Here is a 20,560-nt window from a genome sequence, read left to right as displayed (position 1 = left end):
CCGTTGACCCAACCCATTGACACGTGTCTGACCCGATTTAGTCCGACCTTTGACCGACGTTTGACCGTTGACCGTTAACTTTAACTAAAAAGTCAAAAGTCATATTTTATGTTTTTTCGACATCCTAAGTCCGATTCCACGATCTGTTTTGCCAAATTCTAACCCGAAAGCCCTGAATCGAGCTCGTTAACCCAAAAATGCTTAGTATTTTTAGCATTTTTGCTTATTTATTTGAGATTTGGTTATGGAATTGATCCAAGAAGATATTTTTATGAATGTACTCGTGTTTCACCTGACTGATGGTCGGTTATATCTGGTGTTTCTCGTCCGTCAAATCCGCACGATCCGCGCTCTTCTAGAGCTACTCGTAGGTGTTTGTAAATTGTTTAAATAGAGGTTATTATTATTCATATTAAGATTTTGATATAGATTTTTCGAGTTGTATGATCTAGCACTGCCACTGATCGTGATTGGCAAACTCAGTAGTATGCTTTCCAATCAGATTACTCAGACATGTACATGTGTGTTTCTTGATGGTGTTACATTACTGTTTTAAAATATCTATCTGAACTGTTTTAGATTTCTGATGATACTAAATATTTTACAAGACAATACCTGATTTTCTAAATATTGTTTATCTGATATCTGATTTACTCCATAATTTTGATATGATCTCTAGTTACAATATTTTTGTACATGATTTCTGAATATGTAACATTTTCATGTTTTAATGGATTAATTATCATTTTCACTCGAATACATACATCTTTATTACTGTTATTGGGGGTATTATTGGAGGAAGTATATCAGGCATAGTATATGACTTGTAAGTCCTTACCACAGGCTCTTTGGCTTTGTGCTCAGGGTAAGTCCTTACCGCAGGCTCCTCAACTTTGTGCTCAGGGTAAGTCCTTATCGCAAGTCCTTATGCTATGTGTATAAGGCCCTTACTGGGTGTACAGTTTTGGGGAACCTACACATTCTGATGATGGGGGGTAGTGTTCATATTTTTAAAACATGTTTGATAAACTGATTTTGATGAAATATTTTATATGTATGTTTTTATACACCGTAAGGAGCACACTAGGTTTTTTTTAGCTCATTCTGTAAATTTTAAATATTTTAGATAACAACAAACCTTTAGGCTAGCAGACATGCCATTAGGAGGACTGACTTCTCCTAATTTTGTACTAATGTATATTTCTATATACCTTTTTGTTATATTTTGGTGACATGTGTTTTTGCTACTGTCTAGATATATTTATATTACTGATATTTTGATATGTATATGTTTTATACAGTTTTCGAACATATGTATACATATATGTTTATCGTATGAATCTTTCTTATAGATTTTAACGTTGTTTTAGAAATGAAAAGAATTATTGAATAAGATATGTAACCGCATAGATTTGGGCATAATGTCCAGGTCGGGTTTAGGGAGTTACACTTGGTGGTATCAGAGCCTTAGGCTTTAAACACTCGGACTATAAATGAGTCCTAAAATCTGGATTTTCAAGATATTTTTGATATTTTCAAAAATTGTGTCACCTTATTTTATAAGTTTAATTATTTTTGATATTCCTGACGCTAGTCTGACTTAGGTTCAAAATCTTTATGTAGAGTCTTATATATTTATCCGATGAGTGTTGCTAAAGGTCGTAGATTAGGTCATGGCAGTGCTCGAGGGCAGTAACTCGACATTCTGTTACAATAGACGATCTTATGTCTCTGTGAGATCCTCCTATTTTATATGTAGATCCGTCTATTTCTCATTATGACCTGATTACTCTTGCGAGAGGCCCTTATGTCACTGAGGACGAAAATACTGACATGGATGAGGATGTCATTAACAGAGCTATCTTTTGTATGTTTTGGAGAGCTGCTAGAGTTCCTGGTAATATGTATGTGGTCGAGATTTCGAAGTCTTTGGTAGTTGCTGGAGTAGTTCCGTTCAAGGGCATTACTGGTGAACCTCCGACTGACGCTGAGTATTGGTTGGAGGATACAAAGAGGATTATGAACAAGATGAATCTGAGTCCTGAGAAGAAGATAAAGATAACCTTAACTACATTAAAGAAAGAAAGTTTCAGATGGTGGCAATCAATTTCTGGTAGTATTCCGGGGAATAAGTTGACTTGGGATCTTTTTAAGGCACATTTTCGGAGTCGCTACATCAGAGAGAAATACTTGCAGGAGTGACACCAGGAGTTTCAAAATCTGGAGCAGGGTGATATGTATGTTATGGATTATGAGATTGAGTTTATCAGAATGAGTTGCTATGCTACTGGACTTGTTGACATTGAATCAGATTGGTACTTGAGGTTCAAGAATAAACTCAGGTGTGAGATCAAGAGTCGAGTTGCTACCCATCGGGAGAGAAACTTTGATGTCTTGGTTGAGATAGCCAAGACTGCTGAAGAGATAAAACGAGTGGGTATGGAGCGCATGAGAGATAGAGATCGAGATCAATTTAGGAGGTCTTCTGGGTATGTTGACTATTCTGCACACCTTAGCAAGAGAGGTATAGGTGAGTATTTTCAGAGAGGCGGTGTGAGTGACAGGCATGTGGTGTCAATTTCGTCAGTTGTAACGCATTCTATTCATGGTTGTCCTTATGGATCGCAACCTTTGCAATCATGTGATCACTGTGGAAAACGTCATTTTGGTGAATGCAGAAAGAAGTTGGGTACCTGTTTTAGATGTGGTTCTGGTGACTATCTCTTGAGAAATTGTCCAGAGACAACTCATACAGTTCAAACACCAGCTATTACTCCCACTTGTACTCAGAGTACATTTCAAACTTCAGCAGGTGGTCGTAGTTAGAAGAGAACATCAAGATTGACTAGTAGAGGCTGAGCTTCTCAAAGTAGGGGTCCAGTTAGATCTGAGGCCAGACAACCTGCATTGGTTTACGCTGCTAGACGTTGATAGGTCTGCGATGAGCCTGATGTGATTGCATGTACTGTTATTATTTATTCAGTTTCCTACTTTGTATTGTTTGATAATAGTTCTACCCATTCTTATGTGTCATATTCTAATTTTGAGGGTTTTAATATATCGATTCAGAATATTGAGAGTTCGATGATAGTTCAAAGTCTCGTAGTTCAGACCATAGAGTTATATCGTATTTTTATAGGGTGTCCTATAGAGATCCATGGGGAGATCTTTATGGCCAACCTAATGGAGTTACCTTTGGAGGAGTTTGACTTGATTCTTGGCATGAATTTGTTGATCAAGCATCGAGTTAATCTCGATTGTGAAACCAAAAGAGTTGTTCTGAAGACTCTAGATAACTGAAAGATTGTGATGATCGGGGAATGTCGTGGATTCCTAACGAATGTTGTGTCTGCTTTGGTAGCTGATGGGATTATAAGGAAAGGTTCCAAGGTATTTCTTGCTTATATTATGGATACTAGGAGTTATCAATCTGACATTGAAGGCATTAGGATTGTTAAGGAATTTCCCAATGTTTTTCTTGAAGAGTTGTATGTATTGCCACCGGATGGAGAATTTGAGTTTGAGATTGAATTCTATTTTAGTTCTACCCCAGTTTTGATGGCTTCTTACCGTATGGCCCCAAATGAGCTTGAGGAATTAAAAATCCAACTCCATAAGTAGGGATGTAAATGAGACGAGACAAATCGTGAGCTACTCGAGATCGACTCGATCAAGGCTCGATAAATACTCGGATCGAATGGACTCGACTCGAGCTCGAGCTCGATTTGAGTTCTTAACGAGCTGAAACGAGCTACTTGATATTCGACTCGAAAAGCTCGTGAGCAGCTAGAAAATATAATATATTAAGATTTTATTTTTAAAAAAATAGATTATTAATAATATTAATATTTATGTATTATTTTTTTTAAAAATATAGTAAGATTTTCATGTATTTAAGGTTCATGTTCGAGTTTGAGGCTTCAATCAAGTTAAGTTTAAGAATTTTTTTTTTCTTTTTTTAGCCTTTTCGAGCTACTCACGAGCTTCAGTTCAAGATTTTTAGTTCGAGTTGAGCTTGAAAATTTTAAGCACGCGAGTTTTCGAGTCAAACTTCATTTTAGAGTTTTCGAGTTGAGTCGAGCTCAGTACTACTCGAGCTCGACTCGGCTCGTTTACTCCTCTATCCATAAGTTATTGAATAGAGATTTATTCGACCCAGTGCTTTCACCGTGGAGAGCCCCTGTTCTCTTTGTTAAGAAGAAAGATAGGACATTGAGACTTTGTATTAATTATAGGAAACTAAACAAGCTCATGGTTAAAAAAATCATATTCCTAGGATCGATGTTTTGTTTAACCAATTTCGAGGGGCTTCTATCTTTACAAAGATAGACTTGAGGTTTGGTTATTACCAACTCAAGGTGAAAGATTCTGATGTCCCAAAAACTGCTTTCCGTACTCGTTATGGGCATTACGAGTTTTTAGTGATGCCATTCGGGTTAACTAATACCCCTGTTGCTATTATGGATTTGATGAATCGTGTGTTTCGACCCTATCTGGACTAGTTTGTGGTTATGTTTATTGACGGCATACTGGTGTATTCTCGAACTGAAGCAGAACATGATGAGTATTTAAGGATTGTTCTACAGACTTTGAGGGAAAATACGTTATAGGCCAAGTTGAGTAAGTATGAGTTTTGGCTCAGCGAAGTTACTTTTCTAGGATATATCGTTTCTGTTAAGGGTATCCGGGTGGATCCGAGTAAAGTGGAGGCTATTCTGAACTGGAAGCAACCTAAGAATATCTTAGATATCCGTAGTTTCTTGGGCTTAGCTATTTATTATCGTTGTTTCGTTGAGGGGTTCTCCATTACTGCAGCTCTTCTAACGAAATTTTTAAGGAAAAATGTTCTATTTGTCTTGTTTGAGGACCAACAAGCTAGCTTTGAGAAACTGAAGATTGTTTTGACTCAAACCCCATTACTGATTCAGCCTGAGTCAGGGAAAGATTTTTTTATCTACAGTGATGTTTCTCACTCTAGATTAGGATGTGTTTTGATGCAATATGGGAAGGTTGTTGCTTATGAGTCACATCAATTAAAGTCACATAAGTGCAACTATCTCACTCATGCTCTGGAGTTAGCTGTCGTGGTCTTTGCTTTGAAGATCTAGAGACACTATCTCTACGGAGAAAAGTGTTATATCTATACTGATCATAAGAGTCTGAAGTATTTGCTTACTCAGAAAGTGTTGAATTTGAGACATCATCACTGGTTAGAGCTTCTAAAGGACTATGATTGTGAGATAGGGTATCATCCAGGGAAGGCTAATGTGGTGGCCGATGTCTTGAGCCGTAAGGCGATATCCGATCTGAGAGCCTTGGTTTGCCAATTTGAGTTTGTTTGATGATGGAAACCTGTTAGCAGAGTTACAAGTTAAACCCACTTTGGCAGAGGATATTAAGGCTAAACAACACTTAGATAACTCCTTACTTCTCATGATTAGGTAGATTGAGTAGGGAACGAGTTTAGAGTATACTTTTGATCACGATGGTATTTTGTGCTTTCGTGGCTGTTACTGTATCCCTAAAGATGATGAGTTAAGACGAGCTATTCTACAGGAGGCTCGTAGTTATCCTTATGCCATGCATCCTAGTAGGGACAAAATGTACAAGAATATCAAGGAGCGATAATTTTGGAGTGGCATGAAGAATAATATTTCAGATTTTATTGCGATGTGTCTGAATTGTCAACAGGTTAAAACATAGCACCAATATCCGTCGGGACTGTTGTAGTCTATTAAGATTCTTGAGTGGAAGTGTGAGCGTATTATGATGGACTTCGTTACTGGTCTTCCTCTGATTCATTCCAAAAAGGATTATGTTTGGGTGATTATGGATCGACTTACCAAGTCAGCTCACTTTATCCTTGTTCGGGTTAATTATTCTCTAGACAAGCTGGCTAGATTGTATATCTTTAAGATCGTTAGACTCCATGGTGTTCCACTTTCCATCATCTCCGACCGAGATCCGAGGTTTACTTCTGGGTTCTGGAAGGCTTTGCACGAGGCTCTGGGTACTCATTTGAATTTCAGTACGGCTTTCCACCCGTAGACTGATGGTCAATCAGAGAGAATAATTTAGCTACTGGAGGATATTCTATGGTGTTGTGTGATTAACTTTCTTGGTAGTTGGGAAGATTTCTTGCCTTTAGCCGAGTTTGCTTATAATAATAGTTACCAGACAAGTATTAGCATGGCACTGTATGAGGCTCTATATGGACGCCGTTGTCGTACTCCTATATGTTGGAGCAAATTTCATGATAGGAAGACTTTGGGTCCAAAGTTAATTTGAGATACTAAGGATACTGTCAGATTGATCTGTGATCGTCTGAGAGATGCGTTCGATAGGCAAAAATCTTATGCATATTAGAGACATAAGGATATCAAGTTTGAGGTTAGGGATTAGGTCTTTCTAAAAGTATCTTCATGGAAGAAAGTGTTGAGATTTGGACGTGAGGGTAAACTTAGCCCTAGATTTATTGGGCCATATCGTATTCTGAAGAAAGTCATACCTGTTGCTTATCATCTTGTGTTTCCTCCCCAACTCAGTCACATTCATGATGTTTTTCATGTATCCATGTTGAGGTGATATCGTCCAGATCCATGTCACATCATTCAGATTGAGGAGGTAGAGTTGAGACCTGATTTGTCTTATGAGGATGAGTATGTTCAAATTTTAGATTGGGATGATAGAGTTCTTCAGAATAGGCATATTCCGATGGTCAAAGTTCAATAGAGTAATCGCGGTCAGAAACTACTTGGGAGAAATTAGAGTCGATGAAGGCTCAATTTCCGCATATGTTTCTAGCTGGTAAATTTCGAGGATGAAATTTCTTTTAAGAGATAATGATTAGGGCCTAAATTTTTTTAAAAACTTTTCCTATGACTAAATTGAAATTTTAATTAAATTCGGGGACCAAAGTGAAATTTTAATTAAATTCGGATCCAAATTTAGAAATTATGAAAAACTGGAGAACCTATGGCATGATTTTGCCATTTTCTTTTTTTGAGTTTATATAACCCCAAAATATGTAAAGTTTCCATTTGGAAACTAAAATTTTATCTATTTTCAACCATTTTCTCTTATAGAAGGAAACATTTGATCTTCAATTCGTCGCCGATCGTTGCTCCGTTTTCGACACTTCCCGCACCATCATGTTCTTTGCATCGTCTCGAGTCATCCGGTGTCCACTTTGTCTCCGTTGCTGTCGGCATGTGAATGGGTGAAAAAGAATAAATTTCTGACGTTTTAAAATCGAGTTCTCCGCCGCTCACCATTGTGAACCGAGATTGGTAAGTGTCTCAAAACCCTTTAAAATATAATTATAAAATTTTTTAGAATTTTTTGACCATCTACGGCCCCGCACGCGTCGTTCCTGCGCGTGGGGAAAGTCCACCGCCTGGTAGACTACTTGGAAATGGGTCGATCCGACCTGACCCGCTGACCCGTGTCCGACATGATCCTATTCGAATGTTGACCATTGACCGTTGACTTTGACCAAAAAGTCAAAACTTTCAAAAAGTTGTATTTTATGTTTTTGACGTCCCGAGTCTGATTCCACAATCTGTTTTGCCAAATTCTGACCCGAAAGCCTCGAATCGAGCTCGTTAACCCGAAAATACTTTTTAGCATTTTTGTTTATATATTTGAGATTTGGTTATAGAATTGATCAAAGAAGATATTTTTATGAAGGTACTTGTGTTTCACCTAACCGAGGGTCAGTTAGATCCGAAGTTTCCCGTTTGTTAGATCTGCACGATCCACGTTCCTTGAGAGTTACTTATAGGTGTTTGTAAATTGTTTAAATATAAGTTTTTATTATTCATATTAGGATTTTGATATAGATTTTCCGATTTGTAGGATCTAGCACTGCCACAGATCGTGATCGACAGACGCAGTAGTAGACTTTCCTATCAGATTACTCAGTCAAGTATAGGTGTGTTTCCTGATGGTGTTACATTATTGTTTTAAACAATATATCTGAACTGTTTTAGATTTATGATGATACTAAATATTTTTACGAGACAATACCCGATTTTCTGAATATTGTTTATATGATATCTGATTTACCGCATAATTCTAATATAATCTCTGTTTACGGTATTTCTGTACCTGATTTCTGAATATGGAACATTTTCATGTTTTAATGGATTAATTATTGTTTTCACTCAAATACATACATGTTTATTACTGTTATTGAGAGTATTATTGGAGGAAGTATATCAGGCCTAGTCTATGACTTGTAAGTCCTTACCGTAGGCTCCTCAACTTTGTGCTCAGGGTAAGTCCTTACCACAAGCTCCTCAGGATTGTGCTCAAGGTAAGTTCTTACCGCAGGTCCTTATGCTATGTGTATAAGGCCCTTACCGGATGTACAGGTGGTTGTACGGTTCTGGGAAACCTACACATTCTGGTGATCGGATGAGGGGTAGTGTTCATATTTTTAAAACATGTTTGATAAACCAATTTTGCTGAAATATTTTATCTGTATGTTTTTATACACCGTAAGGAGCACATTGGACTTTTAGCTCATTATGTAAATTTTAAACCTTTCAGTTAGCAGCATACCTTTAGGCTAGCATACTTCGCATCAGGAGGAACGAGTTCTCCTAATTTTGTTCCACTGTATATTTCTATATGTCTTTCTGTTATATTTTGATGACATGTGTTTTTGTTACTGTCTTGATATATATGTATTACCGGTATTTTGATATGTATATGTTTTATACAATTTTCGAACATATGTATACATATATGTTTATCGTATGAATCTTTCTTATGGATTTTAACGTTGTTTTAAAAATGAAAAGAATTTTTGAATAAGATATGTAACCGCCTAGATTTGAGCATAACGTCTAGGTCGAATCTAGTGGTTTACAATTTATAACATATAAATTTCATAAAAATAATTGTTTAAATTCGGATCTTTTAAAAAACAACATTTCTTTTTATCTGAGTCATATACATTCAAGTTTTGGGTCTTTAAACCATGATGTGAAACAAAGATCGGATTAACGGGTCATGCATTGTACAGTTTTGAGCTTTGGGCCTTCCATACGGAGTACCAGTCATGCAAGATTTGATAATGGGCTTTGATCTTAATAAATTTCATGTTTCAAGTTTGGGCTTTCGATTTAAAGATTTTAGGTTTTCATATTAAAACCATTGGGCTTCAGGATTTTATTTGAAACTGGCTACTGGGACTATAGTAATTTATTTAGGTTATAATTGAATTTGGAGTTGTTATCTTGACCAAAGTTTTTTTTAACACTTAATATCCAATTAATACGGATTGATCCGAATATTGAGTGTTACATTAGTTACCGAAATAGTTCGGTACAGATTTTTTTTAGGTTCAAGTCTGAACAAAATTTAAATTTTCCATTCATTAAATCAACATAAGCATCAAACGGAAGATCTTAAGTCATTATTAATTGAGAACTTTTTTATTAAAGAGAAAACAAAGCTAAATCATAGCTTCAGTGTAACCGAGAACAAACTTTGAACATACAAAAGTTTTACCAATTCGACAAAAACATGTTTAGGGGTAATTTCATCTTCTCACATAAATTGTACGTAAATCATGCTAAAATTTAAAACTTAATATCAAGATAAACTAAATACATTTTTCAGTGAAATGGAAATTGGATTCGCTTTTAGGAGGTCTAAAAGAGATGAATTAAAAATTTTAGAGTCCAATGGTTGTCATTGATGACAATCGCTGCTGACCGATGACGATAACCTACAATAACGAGTGGCGGCCAACAACGTGAATTTTGCTGAATTCAGTAGTCAAATTGATATTTTATATAGAATTTACGAGTTAACTTAGTATTTTATGTAAACTTTAAAGTCAAACTAATATTTTGTCTAGAATTCAAGGGTCAAGTTAATATTTAATCATTTTTACTAATGTGCCACATCAGTAAAGTAACGGGAATTGACAACCCGATGATAAAAATAAAACGGACCGAAAACAAAAGTGATCAAAACCAAACTTTTTTAAAATCAGTGATCAAAATAGAACAAACAAAAATATAGGGGGATCATCAATGTTGTTTACCCAATAATATATGTATCATTTTTTTCTTTAATTCTTTTCCTTTTCTCTTTCTTTTAATATTTTTTTATCAAGCATAAGGTAACACAAATATTAATGGAACAAAAGAGGAAAAGCCTGATTTCAATGATAAGATTCAACTAAAATTGTTTGAAATTAGGGATCAGTTTAAAATTTTGTCAGTTTGGCGGAGTTTATGAAGTAATTAACCCTGGAAAATTGAAAATCCAAGGGACCAGAGCTGAAACTGAACATACAGCACTGTTTATGCCACGTGGCAAAAATAATGTTTACATGTATGGCTCAGCCAATGAGGACCCAACTAATTCCACAGTCTCAATGGTGTACTTAAAAAAACCCGTTTAATCATAATAAATAAATAAAGATAAAAGGAAAGAGAGGTCACTGAACAAACGAGAGAGCATAGCTAAAGTCAAGGTACGCTTTCATTTATCCATGGCGGAGAAGAGTTTCAAGTACGTCATCCTCGGCGGTGGTGTGGCTGCTGTAAGTTCCGTTGTTCACTCCTCGCTCATCGATTCTAATTATTTTACCATTTTATTTAATTTCGTTCGAATTTATGATGTTTATCTATGCCTTTGCTTTTTTGATTTTGAAATTATCGTCTTCTATATGTTATCATTTATCGGTTAATGTATTAAAGGCATACGGATCTAGCGTTGCGGGGAAAATGAAAACGGAGTACGAATATTGACTCAACAAGAAGAAAAATAATTGAATGCGAAATCGAAGGTTTAGGTTAGTTTTTACTCGTTTAGTCACTGGATGAAGATAAATGACTAACTGATTTAAGCTTTATGTAGTTTTTGAATTGAGTTTCCCGAAAATCCGTGTTTAGGCAATCAATCAAGCATTTTTTTTTCTAATTTGTTTCACAATCTAATGATTCTTTTGCTGTTATAATTATGCAGAGTGTTGTGTAAGTTTGAAATTTTGTTTTGATTTGTTTAAACTTCGCTTCCTTTTTCTGAAAATTTCCTCTTTGGACTTTATAGGGATATGCAGCGAGGGAGTTTGCCAAGCAGGGAGTTCAGCCTGGTGAGCTAGCAATTATTTCCAAGGAAGCGGTATGCTCTTGACCATACCTAAGAGCATTTGTTTTTTATCAATGCTTTACCAAATGATTGCTTAATCCATTAACTAGAATTGTATCCATTTCGTTTGCATTTTACGTTTTGGACGACAATATTCTTTACTATCAATAACAATTGTTTTATTTTAATTATTAATTGAGCTTTGAAAAGCAAAAGATTGCATCACTTAATTGACTTCTGAGAACACTGTTTAGCTTTTGAAAATCTCTCATTCTGCTTTCTTTGTGGGATTTCCGAGTTCTAATGCATTAAAGCCAGCAACAGTGCCATTTACATTAAAGCACTCATTTTAACTTTTAGCTGCTATTTTTGTTATTTGTTGTTCCTTTCAAGGGATAAAATTTATATTGTTTATTACTTTTTTTTTTCTTTTGCTTTCTTATGCATGTAGGTGGCTCCATATGAACGTCCTGCTCTGAGTAAAGCGTATCTCTTCCCTGAAGGTAAGCCTAATATGCTTTTTATATACCAATTTGCAAAACTGAAATAAACTCTAAACACCTTTAAATGTGATTTAACCATACTTTTTGTTACCACATTAGGTGGCCTTCTGGTTTGTCTGTTTCCTGGATCGATGTGGTGATTTGTTCTTTGCAGGAGCTGCAAGACTTCCTGGTTTCCATGTCTGTGTTGGAAGCGGTGGAGAGAGATTACTTCCGGAGTGGTACAAGGAAAAAGGTTAGTAACATGTGTCTACCTGGATTTTGTCAGTGTGAAATTTGAAAATTGCTCAACCAATGGATAATGGATTTGTTAAAAGGGAACTTAAATTTGGAAATGGCCCTCGTTGATATACTTTTCCTGTTCTGGTGCTTGCAGGGATTCAATTGATCCTTAGCACTGAAATTGTGAAGGCAGATCTTCCTGCCAAGACTCTAGTTAGCGCAGCTGGAGAAACATTCAAGTATCAAATTTTGATCATTGCAACTGGTTCCACAGTGAGTTAAAGTTTCTAACAGTACATATTCCTTGTCTTGTCTGGCATAGAAAGAAACTTGCATATTTTAACACACTTTTCTTTTAGGTTATAAGGTTGACAGATTTTGGCGTTCAAGGAGCTGATGCTAAAAACATCTTTTACTTGAGAGAAATTGACGATGCTGATAAGTTAGTAGAAGCAATCAAAGCAAAGAAGAATGGCAAGGCTGTTATCGTTGGGGGAGGCTATATTGGTCTTGAACTTGGTGCAATAATGAACATTAACAGTTTTGATGTCAGCATGGTGTTCCCTGAACCATGGTGCAGTAAGTAAATTTCCAACTGTAGGCCTTCCAGTATAACTTAATAAACATATGTCATCAGGACTGATTATGAACGAACTGATCTGGTCTCTAGTGGATTTCTAACTACAAGATTGTTCTTATAGTGCCCCGGCTTTTCACCTCGGACATCGCAGCTTTCTATGAGGATTATTACACTAATAAAGGGATCAAAATTATAAAGGGAACAGTTGCAGTTGGTTTCACCGTTGACTCAAATGGAGAGGTAAGAACTAAGAAGTTATCTTTCGGTAATATTTAATGGGGAATGGAAATCTGTAATCATTTTAATACTGATCCATTTTGCGCACCTGTTACAGGTGAAGGAAGTTAAACTCAAGGATGGCAGAGTTCTGGAAGTGGACATTGTCGTTGTCGGTGTTGGTGGAAGGCCTCTTACAACATTATTCAAAGGGCAGGTTGAAGAGGAAAAGGGTGGAATAAAGGTTGGTTTCATCAGTGACATAATAACAAATGCCTTTTCATCTATATATGGCAGTTTGAAATTCTCATTGCACTATTATAGAGATCTGCAGTCGCCTGAAGTGGTTTTCAATTTTGTATCATATTCATCTCAATACTATTCATTAAACATTTATTCCTATTAAAGAATGATATGTGATTGTATAACACAATTTGTTTCATTGCAGACTGATGCTTTTTTCAAAACAAGTGTTCCCGATGTATATGCTGTGGGTGATTTAGCCACTTTTCCTCTCAAGTTATACAATGAGTTGAGAAGGGTTGAACATGTAGACCACGCCCGAAAATCAGCTGAACAGGCGGTAAAGGTGTGTTATCTCACTTAGTTTTTCTACTTCTACATTTATGACATGATCTTATACTCGATTATCGGCTAAATGTTACTTCCCGGCAATTTTTGCAGGCCATCAAGGCAAGTGAGGAGGGGAAATCTGTTGATGAATATGACTACCTACCATACTTCTATTCTCGTTCCTTTGATCTAGCATGGCAATTCTACGGTGACAATGTCGGAGATTCAGTGATTTTTGGAGACAACAACCCGAAATCACCAAAGGCGAAATTCGGATCTTACTGGATCAAAGATGGGAAGGTGGTTGGAGCTTTCTTAGAGGGCGGCACTGCTGAAGAAAACCAGGCTATTGCTAAAGTTGCTAAGCTTCAGCCTTCAGTTCAAAGTTTGGATGCCCTGAAAAGTGAAGGTCTTTCTTTCGCCTGTAAGATCTGATGATTAATACCTGCCACGCGTTCCAACAAATATGATCGTTGCTTCCTTATTGCACCAGGACCATATAGATAAAGACTTGGAATAAGTTTCCTTTGGATTCAGCACATGATTATGCGCTTTGCTTTGCTTTCTTATATGAATAATTAAGATTTATATTTTGGCTAAAAGCTTACATTTGGGGTTAACTTTTTCAAATTAGATCAAATAAAGGGGTTATGTCAATGCAAAAACATGAATTATTGTAACATATATTTCTAAAATATGGGGTAGATTCTAAATTTGATTTCAATCAATAGGTATAAAAGAATGTTTAAGTAGAATAATACTATTTAAATAATTAAAGCATATATAAATTCAAATATAACAATAAAAGACTTCTAACTCTTAATTAAGAAAATAATTAAATATTTATAAACAACTTAGAAAAAGACCGATTAAACAAGTATTTTTTTAAATGAATATTTATCAAAATTAACAATGAACACATCAAATTCATTAAATAAAATTTTAATTGATAAACGAGATCGGCAAAAGTACCCAGATAATGCTACAGGGAGCGTTTAATTCCCAAACTAACGTGCTTCCCACATTATTTCCCCATCTAATGTATTTTTTTTATAGTAATCACTTAAAGACCCTAAGATATCTCAGCGTCTTTGGGCTAAAATTTTCATACATGGATTACTTAGCGTATTTAGTTAATTTTTTTATGCTTACTGTGCATTTTTGGAGATTTTACCAAAAAATCACATTTTCCTTAAATATTTATATTTCAGACACCCTTTGAGATAATATTCCCGATCTAACACCCTTTGCAGAAAGACGCAGCCCATGCACCACGCCTTACGCTGATGTGGCGCCACATGTAATAAGGTGTGACCCATGTTAGGACAGAATAAATACCGAAGGTGCGGCCCATGCACCTTTCATCCCACCGACCCAACTATATGTTCACACCATCCATCACATCCTATAAATACCCCACTCTCAACTATTTTCACCACATTAAATCCTCTCAAATTCTCTCAAATCCTCTAAAAAACCAAACCTCGTTCAAATTTTATTTATAAGGTATATTTTATTATATTTAATATTTTGTTAGTATTTTATTTAATTATTTAATTATTTTTATTATTTTATTTAAATATGTTATTTTTGCAGTTATAAAATGGAAAACGGTCTGCTTCGTTTGGATGAAAATCTATATAAGTTAACGGAAACAATGATGTTGGATATCTGTACTGAAGCAACGACATTGTTTTAGTTGAGAGGATTGTTGTGAATGTTTACAGGTTGAGAGCGTATTTATAGCCGAGAGAAAAGTTTAAAAGCCGAGAGAAAAGTTTAAAAGCTGAGAAATACGGATATAATTATTGAAGGCGCGACCCATGCACCGCGCCTATCTGGTGTGTGTGTCAGATGACAGTAAGACGCGACCCACGTGGCACCACATCAACGTAAGGCGCGGTGCATGGGCCGCGCCTTTCTGCAAAGGGTGTTAGATCGGGAATATTATCTCAAAGGATGTCTGAAACGTAAATATTTAAGGAAAATGTGATTTTTTGGTAAAATTTCCAAAAATGCACAGTAAACAGAAAAAAATTAACTAAAGACGCCGAGTAATACATGTATTAAAATTTTAGCCCAAAGAGGCCGAGATATCCTGGGGTCTTTAGGTGATTACTGTAGAAAATACGTTAGATGGGAAAATAATGTTGGAAGCACGTTAGTTTGGAAATTAAACACTCCCTATAGCATTATGTGGGCACTTTTGCCAAAGGATATCAATATAATCATTTCCTTAAATATTATTGAGATTTGAATTCTTTTTACTATTGTATTTGAGTTTATAAAACAATTTATATATTTTAATTATCTTTAATTATTTAAATACTATATTAGGATAACACTTTTATACCTTATGAAGATCAATTCAATACAAGTCACCTCTCCCACTTCAAAAAAAAAAAAAAAACAATACAAGTCACCTCTAAAAACATCTCATATAATTAATTCTGCGTGTACATAACATAATCATATTGTAAAAGATCATTCTATACAAGTCACCTCTAAAAAAAATCCTTAATTAAAATTTTTTAACTTTATATTTTCGATCATTAAACATAACATTAACATAAAAAAAGAATCTGATCTTTTTATTTTTATTTTTTGCCTGAAATCATTAGCTCAAACAAATTTCTGATCATTGGATGTGGTCTCCTCATCCTTACAAAAGATGGTTTGAAACTCAAATAGGTAAATCAAGGTTTTTAGAGATTAAGGTTGTTGGAAGGATAGCCCTTAGCTTATCCAATGGCAACAAGAAGAAATTACTGACATAAGGCTTCATTCTATATATTAATTTAATACCAAACAACGGAACAAAAAAATTTCAACCTCTTGATTTCGAACATAGGCCTTTTGTAAACCAATCTTATTAAACTATATATGATTTAATACTGAACTTATTAATCTCATTTTTTTATTTAATTGTTGAAATATTATCTTAGTCTTGAAATATCTAATAAGAACCCTTTCCAAACAAATTAAACTTATCTAAGTCTTTTATCCTAGAATTATCCCGATAGCATTGTCTCGTACTCCTACAACAACAAGAATATTAAGATAAAAGATGTTGCAAGACCTAGTGAAAGTTAAAGTGCAATCTCATAATTCAATGTGATACGAGGCCTCGAGCCTCCTTAATTATCTTAAGGAGGCGTTATAGTATCTATTTGGTTCCAGTACCCGTACATCTAAACTCCACGTAAATTTTAAAGGTAGCTTACGTCAACATAATTCTACTTGCTAACATAAGATAGGAAGATAAGTTGATCCAAACATTTGATAGTATAATAAAAATAATTCTGATATACCAAGAAAAGAGAAATGGAAACTATTTATATTTATTATTCCTTTCTAATTATTAACATTACACAATGCCAAAATCAAAAAATTGGCTTAAATACAAGAATAGGGCTCTTAACACTGTGGCCTTTATCACTGATCCATTCAAGAGTAGCCGATAGATTCTCTGTCCTATGCTTCCTTGTTTCACCCTTCACCAAAACCTTGAAAGCTCCCCTTTGATTCATCCTACTGAATTTCAACGTTTTGGGGATAACATCAACAGAAAGATCCTTGGTGGAAGCCACTTCGGCTTTGTATTCCAAATTCCCAGGTTCAACATTTGTCACGATTCTATGAAACACAGCTGAAATTCTAGATTCTGTACCATTGAGAAAGACATGCATTGAAGGATAGTTGAGCGCATCAACTCCAGGCGCCGGTTTAAAGCTGGAGCAGTCATATTTTCTCTTCCCACCGACGAGTAAGCTAATGGTCGTAGCGTTGTACCCTTGTTTGCAAAGGAAGCCAATGTAAGAACTCTCTTTAATGTCGTAGATGAGCCCAGGGCTTATCGCCTTTGATGGATTTATCTGGCCTGACCCAGTGCTTAGTTCCCCATGCTTGTCTTTGATCTTCATGGGAGTTGCTGAAGAAACAAAATGACAAGTAATTCAAATGGAAAAAAGGATTTATCTGTTTACATTTGACTCAGAGAGGTTTACCAGTAGTCATGAGAGCAGATTTAATGGCTGCCGGCGACCAGTCTGGGTGGAAAGACTTGACATATGCAGCAGCAGCTGTAACATGAGGGCAAGCCATTGATGTCCCTGACATTAAGTTAAATGAAGAGTACCGTGGGTCACTTGGTGTTCCAGTTATTGATCTCAGTTTTGTGTATCCTGCCAATATGTTCAGCCCCGGAGCAGCAATATCAGGCTGGCCATGGGAGTCTCTCGCGTTAGAAAACTGAAACAGCGTAAAGGAGAGGGTTTCACGATGATTTTACCTTGAGAATGTTGCGGCTCAACCATTGAGGTGCAGGTCCTCTGGAAGAGAATGAAGCCACAGATGGAGCAACCATTCGATCAGTTGTCGACTTATATATGACAGCTCGAGGGTTCCTGCCATTATCAACAGAACCTTGTTAGTTTTTAATTTCTCATGATTTTGATGATTGAAACCTAAAAGCTACACTTACGTTGTGGAGTTGATATACCGATCAAGCTTATTGCCGACCTTGCTCCGAACCACCATTGTTGCCGGTGTCAAAGTGAGGATATAATAGTCCGTTGGCGCATCGATCGCCATTATCGTTCCTGCCCCTCCAAGCTGGCGGATGGTATCGTCCTGAGTGGTATACCCCAAGCAATACACAATCTTTCCCTTCACCAAGTTTTCGCTCAGAGTTCCAGAATCACAAGCACTTCAATCATGTTTAAAAATACTTGAATTAGAGGCCGTACTGCAGAATATTATTAACAGGTGCAAAATGCAAATACCTGATATTTCCGTAGTAGGTTTCATTTGTATAAGTAACATTGGTTGCATGTGCTCCGTTTGTTAAAGGATACATTTTGTTTTTCATCGTGAATGTGTTGATTCCATTGCCCTGTTTTATCACATGATTTCAGTCTTCTTGAGTGTAGATTCGATAAAATAAATAATCGGAAACTCACAGATGTTATCGTGCCATCGCCAAGTTTAATAATCGAGCTGAATTTCCTGTCAATGCTGCTAGCTGCAACGGTGAAGATCCATGGTGCAACGTTTTCAATCGTTAAGATCTCAGGCCCTTCGTTTCCACCAGAACAAGATGTCAAAATCCCTTTCCTCATTGCATGGAAAGCTCCTATAGCGATTGTATCATGGAAAAACTCCCTGGAATCACCACCTAATGAAAGGGATAATAAATCCACTCCATCGTCGATGGCATCGTCCATTGCTGCTAGTAAATCGATGTCACTGCATCCGTCACTCCAGCAGATCTTGTACATGGCTATACGAGCTGACGGCACGCCACCACGAGCCGTTCCTTTGGCTAAACCGTAAAGGCTGGAATCCTTCACAGCTATACCGGCAACAGTGGAGGCAGTGTGGGTGCCGTGACCCTCGGTGTCAACCGGTGTCGGATCATCCATGTCAGGAGGAGTGTTGTCTAGCTGATAGTATCTTGCACCAATGATCTTGCTGCCCATGTTAGACATTGTTCAACATCAAATTTAATTAAATCTATTCCAGTTAAAATTCCTAAGAGAAAAAGAAATTACTTGTTGCAACCAGTGAAATTGGCTCCTTTATCACATTTACCCTTCCATTTAGCTGGTGGAGGACCATAGCCTGAATCATCAAAACTGGGACATCCAGGCCAAATCCCTACAAAACAACATTAAACAATTTGTCTTTTATAAGATGGTAATTAAAACAGATGAAATTTTGATTACAAAACATGCAATTACCAGTGTCCATTAAACCAACTATGATGTCACTTTCAACATTGACATTCCTTCTCTTTATACTAAGAGGCATTCCCAGAAAATCCCACGATCTTGTTGTATGAAGTTTTCGTCTAGTGTTCTCAAACACTGATACAACTCCATCTTCATCTGTAAAGCAATTTGAACAGCTGATTTTTTTTCTTAAATAACTAAATCATCAAATTGAGTATAGCTAAGGGACAGAGATCATTATTTGAACAATTGAAAGTTGTTTCCAACCAGATAGTCTTTTTGCTTCATCTGGCAAAAGCCTAGCAGCAAATCCATTGATGCTCTTTCCATAGCTATATATTTTGGATTCTCTGGCTGTCTTCTCACTAAACGAAAAGAAAAATGGTAAAAAAAACATCATTTTATTTGAATATAATGTTTGCAAAAGCGAAAACAAACAAATATTACTCTCCAATCGCCTTCAGGAGCATATTATCATGTTCCTTCATGGTTGAAATCCTGTCTGCATCATGCGATACTTCTCCCATGTATACAATATATATCTGTCGTCAAAAAAATATACAATAAATCAACATTATATGAGAAATTAATTGGTTTCAGATCCTATATGTGTATGTATGTATGTATGTATGTATGTATGTATGTATGTATGTATATACCTTCCTTTCATTTTCAGTTGATCCTTGGATTAAGGTTGTTGCAACACATAAAAAACAGACAACAGACAGAAGACAATGTGTCATTGTAATTTCAATATTTTGCATATTTCTGTAAATAAAAAAAGTAAAGGAGATTTTGGAGTACAAATTAAGTTGGAAGAGTGGATTTGTCTGAGTTATAAATAGATGAGCAAAAGCGTTAGAAGATGATTTGGTTATTACCAGTGCCAGTCAAGAACGAATTAACCGTAAGTTTGCATGGTCTATTTGAATGTGAGATTTTCATGGCTTTTATTTGGGATCTCTATTGCTCAAGTTATTGGATTTTTCCCAATCATAATTCTAAGATTAAAAAAAAACCATAAAATTAAATGTCTTTAAAAATTATTAATTATCAATTAATCTGTCGGCATGAAGTACTAGTTCATTTAAATAATGTAACGATTTTAACTTTCCATATTAGATTTAAAGGATCATCTCGAAATACATTTTATAATATTTGATCATGATTAGTCGGTCAATAAAAAATTAATTTAATTTGAACTTTCAACTAAATAAAATTTCAATTTAATTTGATAAAAGGGGTAAATCTCAAATTTACACATGAACTTTGATCAAATATATAAAATGATATGTGAACTTTGATTTTAATTTATTTGTATACATATAAACATAATTTATTTTCATATTGCGTAGTTATAATTATTTTCTTATGATATATGTAGACGTAAAGTGATCTTACATCAATAGTACAACAACAACAACAACAACAAAACCCTATTCCCATATGCAATGGGGTAAGGGGGAGGTAGAGTAGTAGGCTGCCCCCAACGCATGGTTAAGAGCAGCTTCCGTGGAAGACCTCCGGCAGTCAGAAAATTAAAAATAAAGATAAAATGCAATGCAATGCATGTATAAATAAATAAGTAAATAAATATTTGAACAGTCTTCATATACAATCTT

The 20,560-nt window shown here is 35.7% G+C and overlaps 2 protein-coding genes across 2 annotated transcripts; one reads left to right on the top strand and one right to left on the bottom strand.

The window, feature by feature from the left end:
• Positions 1-10,431: 10,431 nt before the first annotated feature.
• On the top strand, positions 10,432-13,811 carry LOC120200844 (monodehydroascorbate reductase, seedling isozyme). The gene is made up of 10 exons (XM_039201593.1): positions 10,432-10,564; positions 11,074-11,145; positions 11,564-11,615; positions 11,770-11,850; positions 11,992-12,110; positions 12,197-12,416; positions 12,539-12,657; positions 12,752-12,877; positions 13,082-13,222; positions 13,318-13,811. The coding sequence occupies exons 1-10, from the start codon at positions 10,514-10,516 to the stop codon at positions 13,639-13,641; spliced, it is 1,305 nt and encodes a 434-aa protein (XP_039057524.1). The 5' UTR covers positions 10,432-10,513; the 3' UTR covers positions 13,642-13,811.
• Positions 13,812-16,564: 2,753 nt separating this feature from the next.
• Positions 16,565-19,702, bottom strand: LOC120200843 (subtilisin-like protease SBT4.15). The gene is made up of 11 exons (XM_039201592.1): positions 19,598-19,702; positions 19,386-19,480; positions 19,206-19,303; positions 18,948-19,094; positions 18,759-18,864; positions 18,168-18,678; positions 17,991-18,100; positions 17,690-17,914; positions 17,498-17,612; positions 17,214-17,427; positions 16,565-17,137 (listed from the first exon to the last, which is right to left on the bottom strand). The coding sequence occupies exons 1-11, from the start codon at positions 19,700-19,702 to the stop codon at positions 16,590-16,592; spliced, it is 2,274 nt and encodes a 757-aa protein (XP_039057523.1). The 3' UTR covers positions 16,565-16,589.
• Between the last annotated feature and the right edge of the window lie 858 nt (positions 19,703-20,560).

This window comes from Hibiscus syriacus, unplaced genomic scaffold, assembly GCF_006381635.1.
Source record: "Hibiscus syriacus cultivar Baekdansim isolate YM2019G1 unplaced genomic scaffold, ASM638163v2 tig00006570_pilon, whole genome shotgun sequence".
NCBI lineage: Eukaryota > Viridiplantae > Streptophyta > Magnoliopsida > Malvales > Malvaceae > Hibiscus > Hibiscus syriacus.
This window is presented reverse-complemented; position numbering and strand designations above follow the sequence as displayed.